Genomic DNA, 24741 nt, shown 5'->3' with positions numbered 1-24741 from the left:
ACACTTCAGAAAGTATAAAGTTCTTCTGTGTGGACAGCATCTCACTCAACTTTTTCACTAACTAGTTATATGGGACCGTATTATGTATGTGAAAACCCAAGTCCAAGAGAGGTTTAAGATACACGTTTGAACACAGTTACACAGCGGGTAGTGGAAAGTCTAACATGTACACCCAGATCTTGTGATCTCCAGTGTTCCTGTCCACTGTATTCGTAATTTTCAAACTGTGTTTTCCAGTCAAGTTCTACAGGAGCTGCCTTAGGGAGTGTTGGTGGCTGCAGAGCAGGTCCATTTTTGTCTCCTTTTCTTTTGAGGCTCTGGGAACTATTTCACTAGGAGTAGGGTACACAGAATACATGAATTGCTGGCTTTTTATGAGGGCCAATGACAATTGGCTTGAAAGTAGTAATATAGATTTTTAATAAAAATTAAAATAGAAACTGTATTAAATATATCATATCTTGGTTGTATAGGCCTTATCATTTTTATATAATTTAAAATATTGATTGTACTTAATAATCCCAAGCCTGGTGGTTAAGCATGTGTTAGTCGCTCAGTGTATTCAACTATTTGTGACCCCAGGGTAGCTCATCAGACTCCTCTGTCCATGGAGTTCTTCACACAAGAATACTGGAGTAGGTAGCCATTCCTTTCTCCAGGCAATCTTCCTGACCCAGGGATTGAAATAGTATCTCCTGCATTTGCAGGCAGATTCTTTACCATCTGAGCCACCAGAGAAGCCCCAGTTAAGCATATTCATTCTTAAAAGTTGTTTCATCAGCTACTGTCTATGTATAGAGCCTTGAAAATTCTAGATTTTAGTAGCATTTATGAGTAATGCTAATAGTGTCATGGAATGTTTCCTTCATCATATTACAGAACTCTAGAGTCTTTGATAATGGATTCCAAAATATGTATTCGCCTTAACCCAGCCTTATTGTAACAATCTATGAAATTACATATCTGCAAATAGAAAATAAATTTCATTAGTGATTCAGCAAAAACATGAAATTTAATGATAGTTGGCATAAAGTGAAGGAAAACTAAAGAGCCTCTTGATGAAAGTGAAAGAGGAGAGTGAAAAAAATTAGCTTATAACTCATTCAGAAAACTAAGATCATGGCATCTGATCCCATCACTTCATGGCAAATAGATGGGTTAACAGTGGGAACAGTGGCAGACTTTATTTTTGGGAGCTCCAAATCACTGCAGATGGTGACTGCAGCCATAAAATTAAAAGACGCTTGCTCCTTGGAAGAAAAGGTATGACCAACCTAGACAGCATATTAAAAAGCAGAGATGTTACTTTGCCAACAAAGGTCCATCTAGTCAAGGCTATGGGTTTTCCAGTGGTCATGTATGGATGTGAGAGTTGGGCTATAAAGAAAGCTGAGCACTGAAGAATTGATGCTTTTGAACTGTGGTTTTGGAGAAGACTCTTGAGAGTCCCTTGAACTGCAAGGAGATCCAACCAGTCCATCCTAAAGGAAATCAGTCCTGAATATTCATTGGAAGGACTGATGCTGAAGCTGAAACTCCAATACTTTGGCCACCTGATGCAGAGAACTGACTCATTTGAAAGACCCTAATGCTGGGAAAGATTGAAGGTGGGAGGAGAACGGGACGACAGAGGATGAGATGGTTGGATGGTATCACTGACACAATGGATATGAGCTTGAGTAAACTCCTGGAGTTGGTGATGGACAGGGAGGCCTGGCGTGCTGCAGTCCATGGGGTTGCAAAGTGGGACACAACTGAGCGACTGAACTGAACTGAAAAGTTTATCACATATTCAAGATAAGGGTACTTGTTTAGACTCATAGCATTCAGACTCACACATTTAATGTATCAACAGTTTTTAACCTTTTTTACTTTTAAATTTTTTGATTGAGATATAGTTGATGTACAATATTATATAAGTAAGTGTACAGCATTATGATTCACTATTTTAAAGGTTATTGGCTGTGTTGTATAGTATATCCTTGGAGCTTATTCATTTTATACATAATAGTTTGTACCTTCAATGCCCTTACCCCATCTTGTCCCACCCTCCTTTCCTTTCCCCACTGGTAATCACTAGTTTGTTCTCTATATCTGTGAGTCTGTTTCTTTTTGTTGTATTTACTAGTTTTATTTTTTACATTCCACACATAAAGGACATTGCACAATACTTGTCTTTCTCTGTATGGCTATGTAATATGAGGATAATAACTTTTGCCTTGCATCCTTATGAAAATTAAAGAATATATAGGAAGTGCATAATCCAGTGCTTGGTACAGCATAGTAGTTTCTAAATAATACAGTCATGCCTGGGAAATATTGCATATTCAGTTACAGAGCATTGCAGTAAAGCAAACATTGTAATAAAATGAGTCACACAAGTTTTTTTTATCAGTTTGCGTATAAAAGTTGTGTTTACACTGTTCTGTAGTCTGTTAAGTGTGCAGTAGCATTATGTCTAAAAAAATAATGTATACCCCTTATATATGCAAAGTATTTCTTATAGACATAGCACATTTATACTAAGTATAGTTTGAAGCACTTAAATATTTCTGCTTTGCTTTTATTTTTTAAGAGAAATCTTTAGCAAAATTAAAAATGTTAAATGATTTGTAAGAAGAAACAGCTGTGAAGGATTTATGATTTGAAGCTATCATTTGGAAGAGGAATAAAACTAAATTTTCATTCAGTGACCATATTAACTGCTTTTTAATCAATATTTTATATTAAAGGTAATAGCATTTGAAAGTTTACAGAGCCTCAGGGTTATGACAGTTGGCATTATTTTAAATGAAAATTATTTTATTTCAAAAGTTATATATGCTTAATATAAAACATTCAGAAAATACAGAAAGGCTTCCCTGATGGCTCAGATGGTAAAGAATTTGCCAGCAATGTGGGAGACCTGGGGTCACTCCCTGGTTCAGGAAGATCCCCTGGAGAAGGGAATTGCAATCCGCTCCAATATTCTTGCCTGGAGAATCCCATGGACAGAGGAGCCTGGCAGGCTACAGTCCATGGGGTTGCAAAGAATCAGACACGACTGATTGACTAGACACACACAAAGGGAGTAAAAAAAAATCATTCTCCTCAAAGCTTACTACCCATCTTCTCATAAGATTGCTGTCACATCTCAGAATTTCTCTAGTGAGTTTGTATGGCATTCTAGGGTATGCTTCTGGCCACACAAGTGCATGTTTCCTTTCCCTTATAAACACAGAAATATGTGCATATTGTCGTAAAAGTTGTCCTGTTTTAACTTTTAACACTCATTTTTTTTCATGATAATAATATTGTATGCATTCTTTTTGGCATATCTGCTTAAGCAGCTCTCTAGCTAGACACTTAGGTTGTATTCTGAATTTTGGGTTTATGGTTAATTACTGTACATACATCTTTGTGCTTCATCCAATAATTTTCTTTAAATGAGTTCTTAGGAATGTAATTGTTTGAGTAGAATGCTGTGTACAGTTCAGTGTTTTGCTCTCTAGGTGGATCATGCCGTTTCATACTTGGAATAGTAACACTTTAATGTTTCATTTCTTTCCATGCTTTCTGCTACTAGGTGTGATCAATTTTTGTAATTTTTTTGTATTTATGCCAGTTAGATAGTTGGAAAAAAAAATCTCACTTGTATTTGCATTTCTTTGTGGGAAATTCTGAAAGAGATGGGAATACAGACCACCTGACCTGCCTCTTGAGAAATTTGTATGCAGGTCAGGAAGCAACAGTTAGAACTGGACATGGAACAACAGGCTTGTTCCAAATAGGAAAAGGACTATGTCAAGGCTGTATATTATCACCCTGCTCATTGAACTTCTATACAGAGTACATCATGAGAAATGCTGGACTGGAAGAAACACAAGCTGGAATCAAGATTGCTGGGAGAAATATCAATAACCTCAGATATGCAGATGACACCACCTTTATGGCAGAAAGTGAAGAGGAACTAAAAAGCCTCTTGATGAAAGTGAAAGTGGAGAGTGAAAACGTTGGCTTAAAGCTCAACATTCAGAAAACGAAGGTCATGGCATCCGGTCCCATCACTTCATGGGAAATAGATGGGGAAACAGTGGAAACAATGTCAGACTTTATTTTTTGGGCTCCAAAATCACTGCAGATGGTGACTGCAGCCATGAAATTAAAAGACGCTTACTCCTTGGAAGGTAAGTTATGACCAACCTAGATAGCATATTGAAAAGCAGAGACATTACTTTGCCAACAAAGGTCCGTCTCGTCAAGGATATAGTTTTTCCAGTGGTCATGTATGGATGTGAGAGTTGGAATTTGAAAAAAGCTGAGTGCCAAAGAATGGATGCTTTTGAACTGTGGTGTTAGAGAAGACTCTTGAGCGTCCCTTGGACTGCAAGGCGATCAAACCAATCCATTCTGAGGAGATTAGCCCTGGGATTTCTTTGGAGGGAATTATGCTAAAGCTGAAACTCCAGTACTTTGGCCACCTCATGCGAAGAGTTGACTCACTGGAAAAGACTGTGATGCTGGGAGGGATTGAGGGCAGGAGGAGAAGGGTACAACAGAGGATGAGATGGCTGGATGGCATCACTGACTCGATGGACATGAATCTGAGTCAACTCCGGGAGATGGTAATGGACAGGAAGGCCTGGAGTGCTGCGATTCATGGGGTTGCAGAGAGTCGGACACGACTGAGCGACTGAACTGAACTGAACTGGTAACTAATGGCAATTTTTAAAAAAAGTATATTAATCACTTTATTTCTTTTGATGATTGTCCACTTATATCATTAGTACCCTTTCCTATAGGACAGTGTCGTCTTTTCCTCCTCCTTCCTTCTTTTAAATTTCAAGATTTCTTCATAATAGAGGGACATAAACTTTTATTTGTACTCTACATATTTTGCCATTTAAAAATATTTGCTGTTTTACTCTTTTTGTTTTGTTCTTTTTGAAATATTTTAGAATGTAAATGTATTATTTTTTTCTATTGATACTCCTAAATTATAATAAGACCATTATAACTCATGATTCAGTACATGGGTTAAAGATTAGATATTTTAAAAAGTGGTGGTAGTTTACTGATTGGAAACCATTTTGCATATGAGAAAGGTGGTGAATTGCTTATATTAGTTAGATATGTTTGCTGTAATTCCAGTTTCAACTGCAAATAAAAATGAATTGTGTGTGAGAAAGATATTTTGATGGAGTTTGTTGTAGTTACTTTAAAGCCAGATAGTCCTGGGTTTGTTTATTTCTCTTTAGATGGGAAGCATCTATCAAGCGCCTATTATACATTAAACATTGAAAATGGATTTTCCACGTACTAGCTGTGTGACTGTTGGCAAGTTACTCTGAGTTGTCAGTTTCTTGACTCAGTTCATTTATTTGAAGAAAGGAGATAACTACTTCGTTGAGTTATTGTAAGGATTAGTTATAGTTTACTAGGAGTATTTAGCAGCACCTGACATTTAATCAGAAAACAATAAATCATAGTTTTAGTGTTTTTGTTCTTTATATTAATGATAAATAATTTTAGCCCATTACTATATACAGTAATATTGCTGTGATAGTATTATAATTTAACATATTGGGTAATTAAGTATGATTATTATAATTTTATTAAGAGAGAATGGTGCCTAACTAGATTTACTATACCTAGAATCCTGTCAGATAAATATTGCTTCCTTTTATTTGTATAGCACTTTTGTTTTCTGAGCTCTTTCTCATTTCTTGTTTTATTTGCTCTGTACAATCTTCCTATAACATAAGCAAGGCCTGTATGATTTTACATTTTACAGTTGAGGAGCTGAGGATGGCAGAGAATGAAAGACTTGTCCAAGGTCATATGGCTTATAAGTGGTTTTCAGGTTCATTTCCTTCCACCTATAATTAAGATTCTCACAGAACTTAGATTGACCTTCAGAATGGAAAGGAACAGAATAAAATTTGACTATAATTGCCAAGTCTTCATTTAACTATTCATTTATATTTCTTGTGGTTGCTCCCATTCTAGTCATCTGAACATTGACTTTAATGTTTTAATAGTCTATTATGTTAATGGTGGTTACAATAAACCATATCTGGGGTATTCACACCCTTGTGAACTCTTTTTTCTTTCATTTTAAACTAGGCCTTACCTGTGGCTCAGCTGGTAAAGAATCTGCCTACAATGTGGGAGACCTGGGTTCGATCCCTGGATTGGGAAGATCCCCTGGAGAAGGGAACGGCTACCCACTCAAGTATTCTGGCCTGGAAAATTTCAGGAACTATATAGTCCCTGGGGTTGCAAAGAGTCAGACAAGGCTGAGAGACTTTCACTTTCACTTTCTTTACTTAACAAACAGAATGCAGCAGAGTTAGAGCTGTTTGAAGTCTGAGCATAAGCCTTAATAAAACTAGGTTACTTTTATGTTTTTGGGAGACCTAAACCATTATGTCAGAAATCTGGCTACCTTCCTAGAGGAATCATGTTGAACCAAGGCCACATGGAGAGAGAGAGAGAGAGAGAGAGAGAGCGAGAGAGAGTGAGAGAGAGAGAGAGCGAGTGAGCGAGCCAGGGAGGAAACGGAAGGAGGATCAGAGGCTGTGGAATTATGTAGAGACAGAAGCCCAGCCACCATAATCCTAGTATTCTAGTTAAGCCCAGTTCCTGTCTTCCAGCTCAAAGCAATTGTGTGAGTGACCATCAGCAGGATGAGCAGACGAACTGCCTAGCTGAGCCTAGCGTAGTTTGCAGAATTATGAGCAAATAAAATAGGTGTTTTTGTTTTTTTTCTTTTTGAGCAGCAAGTTCACCTAGGTTGCACAATTATGAGCAAATAAAAATTGTTTTGTGAGTTTTGGAGTGGCTTGTTGCACAACAGTAGAAAAGCCTGAGAAGCTTGAGGTGTACTTGAAAATAAGAATCTTGCTCAAAGATGTCTCCCATTCTTGGCCCGTTTTGACACTTTTGGTCTTTTTGTGGTTTGCTAATATCCAGGAGTATTGAAAAGATGACAATAATGAGTAACTTTCCTCTCCAGAAGCTCTTAAATGCATAGATTTGGCAGGATAGTTGGATAAAACTGAGGTGAACCCTATTTCTCTGATGAGTCTCTTCAGAGAAGTCTCAGGAGCTAGGGTTGCTTCCTCGGTTCAGATGTCAGATTCTTCTTTGTTGAGTTTCACACTCTGTCTTCTGTGGCTCTTTTTATCCCTATCAAGTTGAATTGGATTTGGCCTAGGTTTGCCAGTTAAGAATTAGATAGAAGAGTCTTTCTTCCGCTCTTGAACTTGTCCAAAAAGATGTGGGAGGTCTTTAGGTTTGAGAGTAAAACTATGACATGGACTCACCTTTATTTCTGATCATTCCGATATTACTTAACAGGAAAGATATATTACTGTGAGAGACTACTTATGTAGTTTATCTTTTTCTCTCACAGATCAGTTTCTTCCTATTTAACTATAAATATTGCATATTTTATTCTACAATTATAATTTAAAAATTATAAAAATAAAAACATTGCAAAATGTTTTATAAGTTTCTACTAGAGATGAGAACTCGTGATCTAAATGCTTATAAGTATAATTTTAAAAACAATTTTGTTGTTAACATGCTTTCTGTTTTTAAAAAATACATGAAAATTTATAATATTATAGAGCTTGATTGGCATCTAGATTGCTGGAATGAAGGCCTCAATGTACTCCCTCTCTGTATAAACACAACAAAAACATGGGCTACACAACTAAAATCAGCCATTTCAGAATTATGGCTGTTGATCAGAGCCAGAGGATGAACTAAAAGTTGTCTGTCCGAGAGAAAACTACTGAACAATGGACAATGGCAGTGGCGTCTGATTTCTGTCCACTCCCATTTTCCCTCCTTCCCCAGCTTGTGGTATAGCAAAAGCTGGTAACATTGTAGACAGTGGAGAGATCTGACCACTCCTGGAGGCCCATGAAAAGCACCATATCTAGAGCACAGTTAATGTTTTGCCGGAACTTGCAGCTCCCTGGGAAGACCCAACTCTCAGAGAGAGACTGGCTGTTGAGTTGACTCAGAGCTCAGCTCAGCTGGAGGGGAAAAAGGCCTACGCTTTGGACTTTGCTGAAACAGTAGCCTCTCTTGGCAACATCTCCACCATTTAAGGCTGTGATTTCTGGTGGGGCAAACAAGAGCCTGGCCAGGAACTTAAAAGGAAATCCTTGAGGATTAGCCAACCCTAGGGAAATTTGAAATGCTCCAAGTACTTCTAAGATACCTAAAAGGCTATAGGATGTGCAAGGCTTTGCATATGCCCAGGAAAGACCTGGGAAAGGAGAAGATCCACCTCTGGCTGATTTTGAGGCTCTGTGCAAGAAGGAAGTGAAAGCTATGGCCATCTTAAAAGCTACCTGAAGTTAAAAGGTGTGACTTCTCACAGATGTTTCTTTGGCAAAGGGTGGAAGAAACACAGGCAATTAAAAAAATCTTCTGACCAATCATTGGTTGATCACTAAATTATACTGATCCAGGAAGCCAGGCTTAAAAATAAAAACCTGAAATAACTCCGGTCCAGTTCAGTCGCTCAGTCGTGTCCGACTCTTTGGGACCCCATGAATTACAGCACGGAAATGGCAACCCACTCCAGTGTTCTTGCCTGGAGAATCCCAGGGATGGGGGAGCCTGGTGGGCTGCCGTCTATGGGGTCGCACAGAGTCGGACACGACTGAAGCGACTTAGCAGCAGCAGCAGCAGCAGCAGCAGCAGGCCTCCCTGTCCATCACCAACTCCCGGAGTCTACCCAAACCCATGTCCATCGAGTCGGTGATGCCATCCAGCCATCTCATCCTCTGTCATCCCCTTCTCCTGCCCCCAATCCTTCCCAGCATTAGGGTCTTTTCCAGTGAGTCAACTCTTTGCATGAGGTGGCCAAAGTATTGGAGTGTCAGCTGCAGCATCAGTCCTTCCAGTGAACACCCAGGACTGATCTCCTTTAGGATGGACTAGTTGGATCTCCTTGCAGTCCAAAGGACTCTCAAGAGTCTTCTCCAACACCACAGTTCAAAAGCATAAATTCTTTGGCACTCAGCTTTCTTCACTGTCCAACTCTCATATCCAACTCTCACATCCATACATGACTACTGGAAAAACCATAGCCTTGACTAGACGGACCTTTGTTGGCAAAGTAATGTGTCTTATTATTATTATTATTTTTTTTTTGCTATTTGATTCTTTTTTTTTTCTTTTTTTTTTAATTTTAAAATCTTTAATTCTTACATGCGTTCCCAAACATGACCCCCCCCCCTCCCACCTCCCTCCCCACAACATCTCTCTGGGTCATCCCCATGCACCAGCCCCAAGCATGCTGCACCCTACGTCACACATGGACTGGCGATTCAATTCTTACATGATAGGATGCATGTTAGAATTCCCATTCTCCCAAATCATCCCACCCTCTCCCTCTCCCTCTGAGTCCAAAAGTCCGTTATACACATCTGTGTCTTTTTTCCTGTCTTGCATACAGGGTCGTCATTGCCATCTTCCTAAATTCCATATATATGTGTTAGTATACTGTATTGGTGTTTTTCTTTCTGGCTTACTTCACTCTGTATAATTGGCTCCAGTTTCATCCATCTCATCAGAACTGATTCAAATGAATTCTTTTTAACGGCTGAGTAATACTCCATTGTGTATATGTACCACAGCTTTCTTATCCATTCATCTGCTGATGGACATCTAGGTTGTTTCCATGTCCTGGCTATTATAAACAGTGCTGCGATGAACATTGGGGTACATGTGTCTCTTTCCATTCTGGTTTCCTCAGTGTGTATGCCCAGCAGTGGGATTGCTGGGTCATAAGGCAGTTCTATTTGCAATTTTGTAAGGAATCTCCACACTGTTCTCCATAGTGGCTGTACTAGTTTGCATTCCCACCAACAGTGTAGGAGGGTTCCCTTTTCTCCACACCCTCTCCAGCATTTATTGCTTGCAGATTTTTGGATCGCAGCCATTCTGACTGGTGTGAAGTGGTACCTCATTGTGGTTTTGATTTGCATTTCTCTAATGATGAGTGATGTTGAGCATCTTTTCATGTGTTTGTTAGCCATCCGTATGTCTTCTTGGGAGAAATGTCTATTTAGTTCTTTGGCCCATTTTTTGATTGGGTCGTTTATTTTCTGGAGTTGAGCTGCATAAGTTGCTTGTATATTTTTGAGATTAGTTGTTTGTCAGTTGCTTCATTTGCTATTATTTTCTCCCATTCCGAAGGCTGTCTTTTCACCTTGCTTATATTTTCCTTTGTTGTGCAGAAGCTTTTAATTTTAATTAGATCCCTTTTGTTTATTTTTGCTTTTATTTCCAGAATTCTGGGAGGTGGATCATAGAGGATCCTGCTGTGATTTATGTCTGAGAGTGTTTTGCCTATATTCTCCTCTAGGAGTTTTATAGTTTCTGATCTTACATTTAGATCTTTAATCCATTTTGAGTTTATTTTTGTGTACGGTGTTAGAAAGTGATCTAGTTTCATTCTTTTACAAGTGGTTGACCAGTTTTCCCAGCACCACTTGTTAAAGAGATTGTCTTACTCCATTGTATATTCTTGCCTCCTTTGTCAAAGATAAGGTGTCCATATGTGTGTGGATTTATCTCTGGGCTTTCTATTTTGTTCCATTGATCTATATGTCTGTCTTTGTGCCAGTACCATACTGTCTTGATGACTGTGGCTTTGTAGTAGAGCCTGAAGTCAGGCAAGTTGATTCCTCCCGTTCCATTCTTCTTTCTCAAGATTGCTTTGGCTATTCGAGGTTTTTTGTATTTCCATACAAATCTTGAAATTATTTGTTCTAGTTCTGTGAAAAATGTGGCTGGTAGCTTGACAGGGATTGCATTGAATTTGTAAATTGCTTTGGGTAGTATACTCATTTTCACTATATTGATTCTAACTCAGTAGCCACATAATACAGGGGATATATAATTAGTTCATGAAAGTACTAAACAAATAAGCAGCACCGAGAAAAAGAACAGAGCTAGTGATTAAAAAGTTTTAGTGGGGCACTGTGGAAGATTCTGATAACAGAATTGTTAAAATGTGTTATTTAAAATGGCTAGCTTTCAACACAAAAATTATGAAATCTTGAAGAAACAGAAAAGTGTGCTACATACATGGTAAAAAGTGAAAAACTACCCAACAGAAAAGTACCCCTGTGGGAGTCTAGATTTGGACTTGAAAGACAAAGGCTTTAAGTCAGCTATTGTAAATATATCTAAGAAACTCAATGAAGCCATGTGTATAGAACTAAAGAAAAATGTGAAGTTGTTATCTTACCAAAGAGAATATGAACAAGCATAGAAATTAGTTTAAAAGAACCATATAGAAATTTTGAAGTTTAAAAGTATGATAACAAAAATGAAAAATTTACTAAAGGGGCTCAAATAACTGATATGAGTAGGTAGAAGAAAGTATTAGTCAACTTGAATGTAGCTCGATAGAGATTATCCAGTATGAGGAGTAGAAAGGAAATGAAAGTGAAGACAACTTCAGGAGACGTATGGGACATTGCAGATGTATCAACATACACATAATGGGAGTCTTAGAAGGAGAAGAGTGGGAAGAAAAGTATATTAAAAGAAATAATGACAGAAAACATCACAATCTTGCTGGAAAAATATTAATTTATGCATTAAAGAAACAGTATACTCCAAGTAGAATAAACTCAAATATAGACAAATCATAGACATCAAAATCTAATTTAGACGTCATAGTCAAATTTATGAAAGTGAAAGACGGAGAAATCTTAAAAGCAATAAAAGAAAAATATTGATAGCTGACTTATCAGAAACCATGGACACTAAAAGACATTTTCAGAGTGTTGAAGGGAAAGAAAGACTGTTAATCAGAAATTCTGTATCTTGCTAAAATCTGTTTCAATGATGGAGAAATTAAGACATTTACAAATAAGCAAAAACTGAGTTTGTCGCTAGCAAACTGCCCTACAGGAAACATTATGGGGAATATTTCAGGTTGAAACAAAAGCATACTGGACAGTAAACGTGAAGAAATACAGAGCAATAGTAAATTGATGAGATTATAACATAACAGAGAAGTAGTTTTACAATAATAATAAAAAGAAAGGCAAGGAAACAGAGGCATATTGGAGGCAAGTTTTAAATTATTATTAAAATTTTAGTGTTAATCCAAACTCAGGTCAGTTGCTCAGTCGTGTCCGACTCTCCACGACCCCATGGGCTGCAGCATGCCAGGCCTCCCTGTCTCTCACCAACTCCAAGAGTTTACTCAAGCTCCTGTCCATTGTGTCGGTGATATCATCCAACCATCTCATCCTCTGTCATCCCCTTCTCCCACCTTCAATCTTTCGCAGCATCAGGGTCTTTTCCAGTGAGTCAGATGTTCATATCAGGTGGCCAAAGTATAGGAGTTTCAACTTCAGCATGAGTCCTTCCAATGAATATTCAGGACTGATTTCCTTTAGGATGGACTGGTTGGATCTCCTTGCCGTCCAAGGGACTTTCAAGAGTCTTCCACACCACAGTTCAAAAGCATCAATTCTGTGGTGCTCAGCTTTCTTTTTAGTCCAACTCTCACATCCATATATGACTACTGGAAAAACCATAGCTTTGACTAGATGGACCTTTGTTGGCAAAGTAACATCTCTGATTTTTAATATGCTTAGGTTGGTCATAACTTTTCTTCCAAGGAGCAAGCGTCTTTTAATTTCATGGCTGCAGTCACCATCTGTAGTGATTTTCGAGCCCCCCAAAATAAAGTGTGTCACTGTTTCCATTGTTTCCCCATCCGTTTGCCATGAAGTAATGGGACCAGGTGCTATGATCTTAGTTTTCTGAATGTTGAGTTTTAAGCCAACTTTTTCACTCTCCTCTTTCACTTTCATCAAGAGGCTCTTTAGTTCTTTTTCACGTTCTGCCAGGAATGTGGTGTCATCTGCATATCTGAGGTTATAGATATTTCTCCTGGCAATCTTAATTCCAGCTTGTGTTTCATCCAGTCCAACATTTCTCATTATGTACTCTGCATATAAGTCAAATAAGCAGGATGACAATATATAGCCTTGGTGTACTCCTTTCCTGATCTCGAACCAGTCTGTTGTTCCATGTCCAGTTCTAACTGTTACTTCTTGACCTGCATACAGATTTCTCAAGAGGAAGGTAAGGTGGTCTGGTATTCCCATCTTTTGAAGAATTGTCCACAGTTTGTTGGGATCCACACAGTCAAAGGTTTTCACATAGTCAATAAAGCAGAAGTAGATGTTTTTCTGGAACTCTCTTGCTTTTTCTATGATCCGGTGGATGATGGCAATTTGATCTCTGGTTCCTCTGCCTTTACTAAATCCAGCTTGAACATCTGGAAGTTCAGGGTTCATGTACTGTTGAAGCCTGGCTTGGAGAATTTTGAGCATTACTTTGCTAGCATGTGAGATGTGTGCAGTTGTGTGGTAGTTTGAGCATTCTTTGGCATTGCCTTTCCTTGAGATTGGAGTGAAAACTGGCCGTTTCCAGTCCTGTGGCCACTGCTGAATTTTCCAAATTTGCTGGCATATTGAGTGCAGCACTTTCACAGCATCATCTTTTAGGATGTGAAATAGCTCAAGTAGAGTTCCATCACCTCTACTAGCTGTTTGTAGTGATGCTTCCTAAGGCCCACTTAACTTAGCATTCCAGGATTTTGACTGTAGGTGAGTGATCACACCATCGTGATCGTCTGGGTCATGAAGATCTTTTTTGTGTAATTTCCATGTAATAACATATTTATATAATCTTTAAGAAAATGTTACCATAGAGAATATAGGTCAGTGCTTAATTTTACAGTACTATCGGATACTTATCTATAGGCTTTAGAAATATGGTATAAGAAAAATGCACTGACGTGAAGTTAGTGTTTAAAGATTCAGTTAACCCTGGGTTCTTAAAATGTAGCTTTGTTTGCTTGGAAATGAAAAAGCAATGTATGGAAATGAGAGATACTCTTTATTTTTTTTTCTGAAAGTTTGGGTGTAGAAAATTTAGTTCTTCACCTTCCTCTAAATATGGAAAAGAAACAGTGAGAAAAGTGCTTTGGGGAAAAGAGGAGATCATGGCAAAAAGGCATCTTGAGATAAATGCACATAGGAAAGGGCTGTCAAAAAAGAGTAATATTCTGGACACAATATTTCAGAAGTCTTGAGAGGTATTTCTGCCTGCGTTTTCCATATATTGTTGATTCTGTTCTCCATCAGTGCCCAGCCCAAATGAGTATGCGATTTCATAACAAAGATTGTTCATTGTTCAAGCAGCCACATTTACAATGTCTTCCATATGCATTCAGAAAATATAACACATTTAGCTTAATAGTGTGAAGAAAGTTTAATTATATCAAACACTACATGTAATTTTCTTATTATAGGAAAAGTGATTAAATTGAATATTTTTATTACTGATTTAAGCTATCATTTAAATAAAAACATAATTCTCAATCTGTTTTCAGTCCCAGCACAGTTGAAGAATATAGCACAGTTGCCTCAGTATTGATGGCTCACTCTACTGGGAGCATCTCTCTGGGTGAGAGTAAGAAATATTTTAAAAGTCCTCTAAGTAATTCTGATATGCCATATCTCTTTCCATTAGAAGTAATAAATTTAAATCATAGGTTCCTAGAATTTTATAGAAATTGGTGTTACTGAGATTATAATGATTAATATTGAATTTACTCTTGTTAAATTATTTTATTTCATAAGCAAGTTAGAGTGAATCTTTCAGTACTTTTTCTGTGAACTTATCAGAGTTTTCAAGATGTTTTTATTTCTGTGGCTTTTCTCTAACCAGACTAACCATTTTCAAGTACAGTACATTAACTGTATGTGCATTGTTGTACAACAGACCTCTAGAACTTCTTCAGCTTGCAGAACTGAAACTTTATACCCTTGAAGAATAATTCTCCTTTCTTCCTTCCCCTTTAGCCTCTGGTAATGACAATTCCACTTTCTAAGAATTTTACTGTTTTAAATATCTCATATACATAGGATCATTCAGTATTTGAGATTTTGTGACTGTCTTATTTCACATACTGTAGTGACATCAAGGTGTTGTAGAATATGACAGGACTGCCTTCTCTTTAAAGTCTAAATAATGTTCCATTGTACAGGCATACCTCATTTTATTGCACTTCATTTGATTGTGCGCCTCAGATAGTACACTTTTTTTTTTAAGCAAATTGAAGGTTTATGACAACCCTGCCTCAAACAAATCTGTTGGTGCCATTTTTTCCAACAGTATTTGTTCATTTCTTGTCTTTGTGTCACATTTTGATAATTCTCCCAATATTTCAAGCTTTTTCATGATTATTTTTGGGCTTCCCTCGTAGCTCAGTCGGTAAAGAATCTGCTTGCAATGCAGGAGACCTGGGTTAGATTCCTGGGTCAGGAAGATCCCATGGAGAAGGCAATGGCAATCCACTCCAGTATCCTTGCCTGGAAAATCCCATGGACAGAGGAGCCTGGCGGGCTACAGTCCATAGGGTCACAAGAGTTGGACACGACTTAGCGACTAAACCACCACCATGGTGACTTGATATTCCTATTGCAAAAAGTTATGACCCACTAAAGGCTCAGATGGTTAATATTTTTTTAGCAATAAAGTATCTTTTAATTGAGATGTATGCATTTCTTAGACACAGTAGTGTTGCACATATAATAGACTATAGTATAGTGTCAATGTAGCTTTTATATGCATTGGAAAACCAAAAAAATCTCATGACTCACTTTGTTGGCGATATTCAGTTTATTGTGGTGGTCTGGAACCAAACCTGCAATAGCTCCCAGGTATGCTTTTATGTGTATACTATTTATGCATTTATTTTTTAAAATTTATTTTATTGAAGTAATAGTTTTCTCTTCAGTGGTTTTTTAAATTGAGGTATATTTGACTTATACTGTGTTAGTTTCTGCTGCACAGCAAAGTAATTCAGTTTACACATGTATCTATTCTTTTTCACATTCCTTTCCAATGTTGTTTATTACAGGATATTGAATATAGTTCCCTGTGCTATATAGTAGGACCTTGTTTATTCATTTTATATATAATAATTTGCATCTACTAATCCAAAACTCCCAAACCATGCTATCCATTTATTTATTAATGGGCATTTAGGCTGCTTCCACTTCTTGGCTATTGTGAATAATGCTGTAGAGAAGATGGGTGTATAAATATCTCTTTAAGATCTTATTTTTAGTTCTTTTGTATATATACCCAGAGGTAGGATTACTGGATCATTTGATAATTCTATTTTTAATTTTTTGAGTAACTTCCATATAGTTTTTCATAACAACTGCACCATTTTACATTTCCACCAACAGTACACAAGGGTTCTAGTGTCTCTGCATCCTCACCAACACTTGTTATTTTATGTTTTTGGCTTGGTTTTGTCTCATAGTGACCACCCTAACCATTTCTAGGTCTATAGCTTACTGCTAACATGATATTAGGCCTTTATTTACTTCTGAATCACTTTCTAAAGAAACAGAATAGTTATTGCAAATCTTCACAAACTGTTTCCTGACTTCAAATACTATAATACTAATTGGGGCTAGTGTTCTAAACATATTACATTGAGTGTGTAAAGCTGGCCATTTGAATTCCTTCATTCTTTATCAACTATGGTCCTCTTTTGCAATTCATATGATACTACATTACACATCTTCTAAGGCAAAGATAAAATGCTTTTGTCTGTACCTCTAATTTCTAAAACGGTAAGCTTGTATGATCATAATGGTGATTTCTGTCACTGAATCGCTTATCTTGTTTCCAAGCAGTCCATAAATGCCACATCTTCAGATGCATTACTTCAGCGTATACCTAGGCTGCTTCTTTGATGCTCTCTGAACATGGTGTTCTCCATTTCACTTACCCTAATGCATCCGTCTGTGAATTTTTCTGTCATCTGTTCTCCACAGATTTCTTCCCTAAACAGGGTTGTGTTGCCAAAAACTTTGCTTCAGTGTGGGTAGACCAGCTCTCTTACAATGCCCTATATTGAATAAACTAGCCATTTAATAGTAAGTATGTCTTTGGGTGTGCTTACAGTCTTATTCAAAACAGCAGATATAATGCTTGTAGTTCATCTAGTTTTAAATAGCTGAATGAATTTCGGCATTTTCTATTTTACAAACATGTAGATTGATTGGGAGCCAAATGTTTCTAATTTGTCTTGAACTTTTCCAAAGATCATACTGCCATGTTGTAAGGTTGAAGGAAAAGCCACTTTGAATATGAGGACGGATCTCTGTTCAAGGCTGGACTCTGCCACTTGGCTGACAACGTATATTTCTAATCCTCCAATGCAGAAATCTCATAAGTGAGTTTAGATAATGATACATAAATTTTTATTTTAAAGGCTTCACTGATACTGTAAGCTTGTGTTTTTAGCAAATTTTTTAACCAATTCTACACATTAGAATTTTCCTTTTACAAATAGTGAAGATGAAGGGATTTTTGTTGTTGTTTAGTCAGTAAATCATGTCTGACTTTTTACAGCCCAATGGACTGTATCCCACCAGGCTCCACTGTCTGTAGGATTTCCCAAGCAAGCATACTGGAGTGGCTTGCCATGTCCTACTCCAGAGGATCTTCCCGCCCCAGGGATTGAACCTGCATCTTCTGCTTGGCGGGCAGATTCTTTACCACTAAGCCACCTGGGAAGGGATTTTTAGACTCTGGTAATACTTTTATCACTTGTATCTGACAGGGGGTCTCTTCTGATGAGTTTGTTTCTCATAGTTTGTCCATTAATTGGAAAAGTCAGTACAGCTCATGAAAGATGACGATGTATACGTTCCACTAACATCTTAACTCAAAACATAAATGTCTTTGGGTTAGGGCCAAGGCCTTTCCTTTGAATGGGTGTGCTGGCTGGAACAATGCGTCTTTCTTAAATCTATTACATTTATAGCAAATAATTTTCAGTTTATACTTTGTTTCTGTAATGTAGATTAAAATTTTAGAGAATTGAAAAGCAATAGTTTTCAAAGTGTGGTTTCCAGACGAACAGCATCAACATCACATGGGTCTTTCTTAGCATGCAAATTTTTGTTTTCACCCCAGACTCACTGAATCAGAAACTAAGAGCGTGGGGGTCTACAATCTGTTTTTATAAGGCCTCCAAGCTAAAGTTTGAGAGCCATGGTTCTATATTTTACAATTTTCATCAGTTTTTTATATTTCTCTTATCTTTGGTCTATTTCAACATGAGTGTTACATAGTGACTTGCCTCTATTAAGGCTATCAAAGCTTTTGAAGAAGTTTTTAAAGATACTTTAGCTTTTGTTTTTGCTTTTACTATTTGTCTAATAGGTAATTAAATTAATTACAGGAACAATAAAACTCCCCTAATCAGCAAATACTGATGATTTGGGGAGAAGAGACACTCAGCATGGGGGAGCAGGGCTGTAAGGGGTGGACCAGAGAGTAGGCCACATCCTGTGAGTTTTCAGCACCCTGTGGGCATCTGTCCCTTTAGAGGGAGAGGAAATGGAGAGTGTGGGTTCAGTTAGCAAGCTGGGTAAATGAAGGCTGGTCAAGAGTTTCTCATATATTGTGATATTTTTCTGTGTAAGCTTATCAATTTTTGTGATCCTTACCTTTGTAGCCCTTAATTCAGTACTTGAATATTAGACTTCTGTTTGTTAGTCTATGAATAGTCTTGACTGGAACCTGAAGTTTGAGATTTGTTTTTGATGACTCCTAGACCTCTTAGGTCAATGTGGAGAAAGCAGAGAACCCACCCAACAGCCCATGGAGGAGATGGACCTATTCTCATTGACACCAGGCAGGAAACTGCATAGCAGCTGATAGTTGAAGTAGAAAAGATAGAAACGTTGCTTCCTAGCCTAGACTATAACTCTTGCTGCAGTTTATAGGGCATACTTTGATTTGGGAGAAAGCAGTTAGACAGTGTGGGGATAATACAGTTCAACACATCATGATGGCTGTTCCTACCAAAGTGCAGGTGAAATAGTTGCCCATCATTGAGATACAAGACTTCCCAGGTGGCGCCAGTGGTAAAGAATCTGCTTGCCAATGCAGGTGATACAAGAGACATGGGTTAGATCCCCTGGAGTAGGAAATGGTAACCCACTCCAGTATTCTCGCCTGGAAAATTCCATTGACAGAGGAACCTAGTGGGCTACAGTCCATGGAGTTGCAAAGAGTCGGACATGACTGAGCATCTGTGCATGTGATGTGAGCTACAAAAGGTATTATGTAAGTCAGTCTGAAATCTGGCCTGCTGAACTGAAAAGAGTGCTGTTTGGCTACATTCTGGATGGAGTTTTGATTGAGCTGCTTTTCTAAATATATGTTTTAATTATTTGTATGTTTTTAGCCACATTGCTAATCTCCCAAAGGAGAAGGGCATAAATAACCTATCTGTCTGTATCAACTCTGGATTTTCTTGTTACTGCAATAGTTGGGTGATAGTACCGCTATGAAACATGGACAGAAAACTACCTAATACAAAGAAAATAACTAACGTATAACAACATCAGATACTGAAACAGTTGTTCAGTAAAACAGCTGTACTGGACACACTGAAGTTCAGATGCAGATTTGATACTGCTTAGTATTCGTTCTTGAGTGACACAGTAACTCTGTCATTCTACTTACAAAGTAATGGCTGGTATAAATCTGATTTAAAAAAGGAGTGGCCGTTGCTTAAATGCTTAAGATGGACTGGAAATTTTGTTAAAGATAGGCTCTAAATTCATGTATTTTATGTGCACAGCGTAAATTGTAAGTCTCCATTTAAATTCCACTTTGTTGTCTGGAGAAAGATTTAATAAAAGCAATGGAACTTTAGTTTCATACCGAACTAGAGTAAAAGGAGAATGAAAGTTAACAGATAATAATTGCTGAATAAGTTTTGAATGGTAACTATAGGGGCTCTACAATCTGTTTTTATAAGGCCTAAGTGATGTATAAGTGTTAGGTAATGTTGTTATTACAAATATTCCTCTAGAATGTTACTATCTAAGTTTTATAAATGGGTAAAATGAATTATGAAAACTGCTGCCTTGCCCAAAGCCACTTCACTAGTAGGTAGTGGAGCTAGGATTTGAACTGTGTCTGTTTAGCATCAAAGCCCAAGCTTTTAAACACTACTTTACACCTTAATATACGGTGCTTTAATATTCCTGGCCTGCTTTCAGAAACTTCTCTCTTCCTGTCAATTCCAGAGATAACATTCAATAACTTGACAACAGTGACCTTTCTAAACAAATATAGAGTGTTACAGAACCAGATGGCCCAAGATTATATTTTATTTTTCTGGCTCAAAATGAATTGCCTGCTCTTGGAATGATAAAGTCCAAAAAAGAACCTTCTATGGCCCCAGACTTCATCAGGCCACAGGACCAGCTAGTGCCCTTTATCATGAACCAGTCACGAGTACAAGGCCTTATGTCTTTATCCCATAATTTAGATAGGGCCTAATGAAAGGGCAAGAAGCTGCTTTACTAAATGAGATCATTCTAGCCTTCGGTAGTGTCAGTGCATTTGGGTAGAAAGATTTTGAGGAATTAATGACAAGAAGGCAGTACTACTGACTGTCCTATTAAGTGGATATGAGCAAGGAGAAGTCTGATTTATAATTTAACAAACTCCCAAATTAGGCATCTTTTTTTTTTTTTTTTCTTTTTCTGGTGGGATTAAGGTAGGATTTTTCTAATGTGCAGAAACTTGTTCTTGATCATTCAAAATCTGAGTGGAAATCTTTTTGACAGTCATAGGCAGATATCTTTGGAAAATAAATTCTGTATTGGAAATGTAAGTTACGTCACATGTAAGTGTAAACATGATGCCTTCATGGGCTCAATTCCATTGAGTACGCTTCAGAATTGGAGAGACCAGGTTACACAGTGTAGGCATAAAAATGTTTTAAAGATATGTTAAAGCCAATTTGTAATTGACAATAAAAATTACAATGACAAAAGAAACACTGAACTTGGAGTCAGGAAGCCTGTGTTTAAGACTTTGACATTACTCTGATGGATCCTTCAGCAAGTGGTTTGAATTTTTCTGAGTCTCAGTTTTCTCCTTTGTAAAATAAGGCCGGAATACGACTATTACCTGCCTTGTTTCATTACAGGGCTGTTTTGAGAACCAAAAGACGAGCATGTAACAAAGTTCTGGTGATGTACAAATAGACCCTGTTATTATGGTGGCCTCTAGTACCTGATGGGAAGTGTCCTGAGTTGTGAGTAGGGCAGACCTGCCTTTGGAATTACTTTGTTATTTAGTAGTTTGTTGATTTGTGCCGAGTTACCAAAATCTTGAACCTAGTTTCTCTCACCTGTATATGATAATAATCCCTCTAACAGAGTTGTGAGAATTATATTAGTTGTAGATGCTATTTTTAGGTTTCTATAAAATAATCAGCTGGGAATTATGTTACCTTGAACAGATGTCAGAAAGTGAGAAAGAAATAGCCAGAGGCTTCTTATCTGTTCCCAAATGTCTTAGCAAGATAAATAATCCGAAGAATAATAGAATGTTAGTGCTAAAAGGACCCTGGAGGGTCACCTATCTTATCCTCCTCATTTTAAGACAGAGGATTGTTTCCCAATCATATTTTTTCATTTCTGCTTTGTGCATTTGGATAACACTCTCACCAGCATCATCAATTGTACAGGATGGCAACCACTGCTCAATCTTGATAGATACAGATTTTTTATTTTTTTTTAATTTTTATTTTTACTTTATTTTGCTTTACAATACTGTATTGGTTTTGCCATACATTGACATGAATCAGCCACGGGTGTACATGAGTTCCCAATCCTGAACCCCCCTCCCGCATCCCACCCCATATCATCTCTCTGGATCATCCTCATGCACCAGCCCCAAGCATCTTGTATCCTATATCGAACATAGACTGGCGATTCATTTCTTACTTGATAGTATACATGTTCCAATGCCATTCTCCCAAATCATCCCACCCTCTCCCTCTCCCACAGAGTCTAAAAGTCTGTTCTATACATCTAGATACAGATTTTTTTAAATGTAGAGTTAGAGAAGAATTCTGCTTGGGGATAGTATTGTGTTATGAAAAGGACCTGGGCTTTGTTGGCAAAGTTACAATGGAATTTTGATCCTGTCAATTGCTAGTTAAGGGACAGTAGAAATTGTACTTCATGTTTGTTTGGTCCTTAACTGTACTATTTCTTTACCTATCGCACAGGCAATGTCTGTGTCTGTAGCTTAGCCATTTCCACATATGAGTCTTTGGATCTGAGATGACTTTGCTTTTTATGCCATTAAAGATTCTTGACCTTTTCTCCTTTGTCTCCTGAAAATACAATAGTGATTCCTTTAGATGGAAAGGAGAAGTGGTGGGTTAGATGTAGTTAGAAAAGACTTCTCTTTAAGGCTGGTTTAGGGAATTAAACGTGAAGCTATTATTTGTAAAACTAATTTTGTAAGGCTATTTGTTAGATTTTTTTCTTACGTGATTGAATTTCAATTCATCTATGTTGATTTTGCTTATATTAAGGGGTACATAGGTTTAATTCTCTAGAAAGCTAAATGCATAGTGTTTTATTTTTTTATTTTTTTGAATAGTGTTTTAATATGGAATTTTAAAATACTGTTAAGTGTATTCTTGTGAGAAGAGCTCTTCACAAGAAATAAAAGAATAATGTTTTATCACTGAAAACTCGGTAAGAGCAAATGTGGAGAATGTTCATGTTCATAATCAAGAATAATGGCCTTTGTATACTATTCCATACGTTATATAGTGATTTTTTTTAAAACTTATTAAGAGTATTCTTTTCATTCTTGTTTGATATTTTCTGGATAAGAAATATACAAACTAATTAGCTATTCAGTTTTAGATTTTAATGGAACTAGATTGAAAAATGTAAGATTGATAGATAAAAGACTACATGATACTACATAGAAGGTGGTAATTCAGTGTGAATTTTCTGTTACGTATCAGCATTTTAACTTTGGAATGAGTTTTTCTTTCTCTTCATTAAATAAATGGCTAAAATTTATCCTTTGATCATCTTAACATAATTTCATTGCAACCACTAGTCTGTGGGGTTTCAGTTGAATTTTTTAAATATGGATTTATGTGAGAGGGTTGGTATCTTTCTAAATTTTGACTACACTAATTAGAGAATGGATATTACCAGTATTAAAATGAATTGGTTTTGAAAAGGGATACAAATGCTTAGTCTTACATTTTGCAACTGTTTTTACATTGTCCTTCAGTATGTTTAATATTTCATAATGAGATATGTTTTTTCGGAAAAAGAAAACAATTGGGCAAAAATATGAGAAATGTTTTCAGTTGTCCAAGGCTAATGTTGACTTAAATAGGTCTAGGTCTTCATGGTTGACAGCTGCAGATAATTAGCTTTTTCTTTCTTAACAAAGAAAGCAAATGGAGCTGCAAGACATTCATTGCCTTTTCTGTCATCATCATCATAATGTATGTATTTAACTTCTGCAGTTCCTTAAATTGATTTAGTGCTAAGCTGCCTACGTTACATATAATAGGAGTGACAAGTGAAAGCTGCAGCACATATTTGCGTGGCAAAAGGGAGCTGTGATTGACAGCAGAGCTCCTCTCTACAAGAAATAGCAGTGTTGTGGAACTCAAAAAGGGCCAGATACATAATTCTTAAAATTTTCGAGCAGATTCATGAAATGAATTTTAAGAATTGATTGCCACTTGGTATATTTGAGTGTCTGTGTTCTTGGCTCTGCGTGAGGGGCACAGACGGACAGAATCTCCCCTGACTGCTGAATGTGAGGAAGTTCCTTTTAAGCATGTTAGGATTGGTAATTTAAGATTGATACTTACAAATTATAGATCAAATTATGACTCTGTATTCAGTAACTGAAAATTCCTTCAGCTCTAACCTGTTCCCTTTATTTGAAGAAGTCAAATAATACATCTATTCAAACAAGAATTTTAAGACCATAAAGCAAACTGTTTTTTTCAGTGAAAATACTCATTTTCACATGTTTCTAAAATCTGAAGGATCACTTCTGGAAAGATAATTGTGTAACACGTCGTGATTTCTTTTGACCAGAGTGGCTAAGTGTGATCATCTTTCAAAAGTACTCAAAATACCCTGCAGTTCCTTTGTTTGTTCAACACATGCCCAGAAGCTATGGTTGAAAAGATACTTGGTGATTGCTGTTGAATAATATTCTTTGAGGAGCCCAGAATGGGCTTCATACCATGCCATGGGAAGTGCGTTTTGTTTTGGTGGCAACACCTTGTATGTTTGCGAGGTGGAGGGGAGCCCTATAGGTCTTTGTACATTGGCAGCCTCTACTGGCCATTGCAAAAGTGCAATATTGACCTCTGTTCTTTCCAGTCTGGGTTGCATAGGATTTTATTTGGCCCCAGCTCTCTGTTGTTCAGTCTCTAAGTCATGTCCAATTCTTTGCAACCCAGGGAGTCAGCACGCCAGTTATCCCCTTTTAAGAACTAGCTTATCTGTTGGATCTCAAGTTATAGCTATTAAGGAGCTACCAGTCCGATGCCTTTGTCAGTAAACTAATATAAAGAATGGGATTTTTTTAGAATCTTGGGAGAGGTTACACATATAGCCCTGCCCTGAGAAATAATTTCCAACCAAGAGGTGAGATAGATTTGATCTTTTTATAGATTTTAAAATACTTTCTCAGTTGCGTGCTTTGGATAGGAATTTACTTATTACTGGTAAATAACTCTGGTCTCCTGGAAGAAAGCCTTGACTCAGTGATAGTTAATTAAACAGATACTTATTT

General features: G+C 37.2%; 1 protein-coding gene across 7 annotated transcripts in view; it reads left to right on the top strand.

The window, feature by feature from the left end:
• Window positions 1-24741, top strand: part of RFX3 (regulatory factor X3) — a 343496-nt gene that overhangs the window by 47944 nt on the left and 270811 nt on the right. For 4 of the 7 annotated variants that reach the window (XM_042243408.2, XM_060409418.1, XM_060409417.1 and 1 more), the window contains one exon: window positions 14435-14508. The exons of the other annotated variants lie outside the window; for them this stretch is intronic. In XM_042243408.2, coding sequence (XP_042099342.1) covers window positions 14478-14508 — 31 coding nt within the window. In that variant the 5' untranslated portion in view covers window positions 14435-14477. The remainder of the gene's footprint in view (window positions 1-14434; window positions 14509-24741) is intronic. 7 annotated transcript variants of the gene reach the window in all.

This window comes from Ovis aries, chromosome 2, assembly GCF_016772045.2.
Source record: "Ovis aries strain OAR_USU_Benz2616 breed Rambouillet chromosome 2, ARS-UI_Ramb_v3.0, whole genome shotgun sequence".
Classification (NCBI taxonomy): Eukaryota; Metazoa; Chordata; class Mammalia; order Artiodactyla; family Bovidae; genus Ovis; species Ovis aries.
Note: the sequence above shows the minus strand (reverse complement) of the source record. Positions and strands in the feature narration are given on the sequence as shown.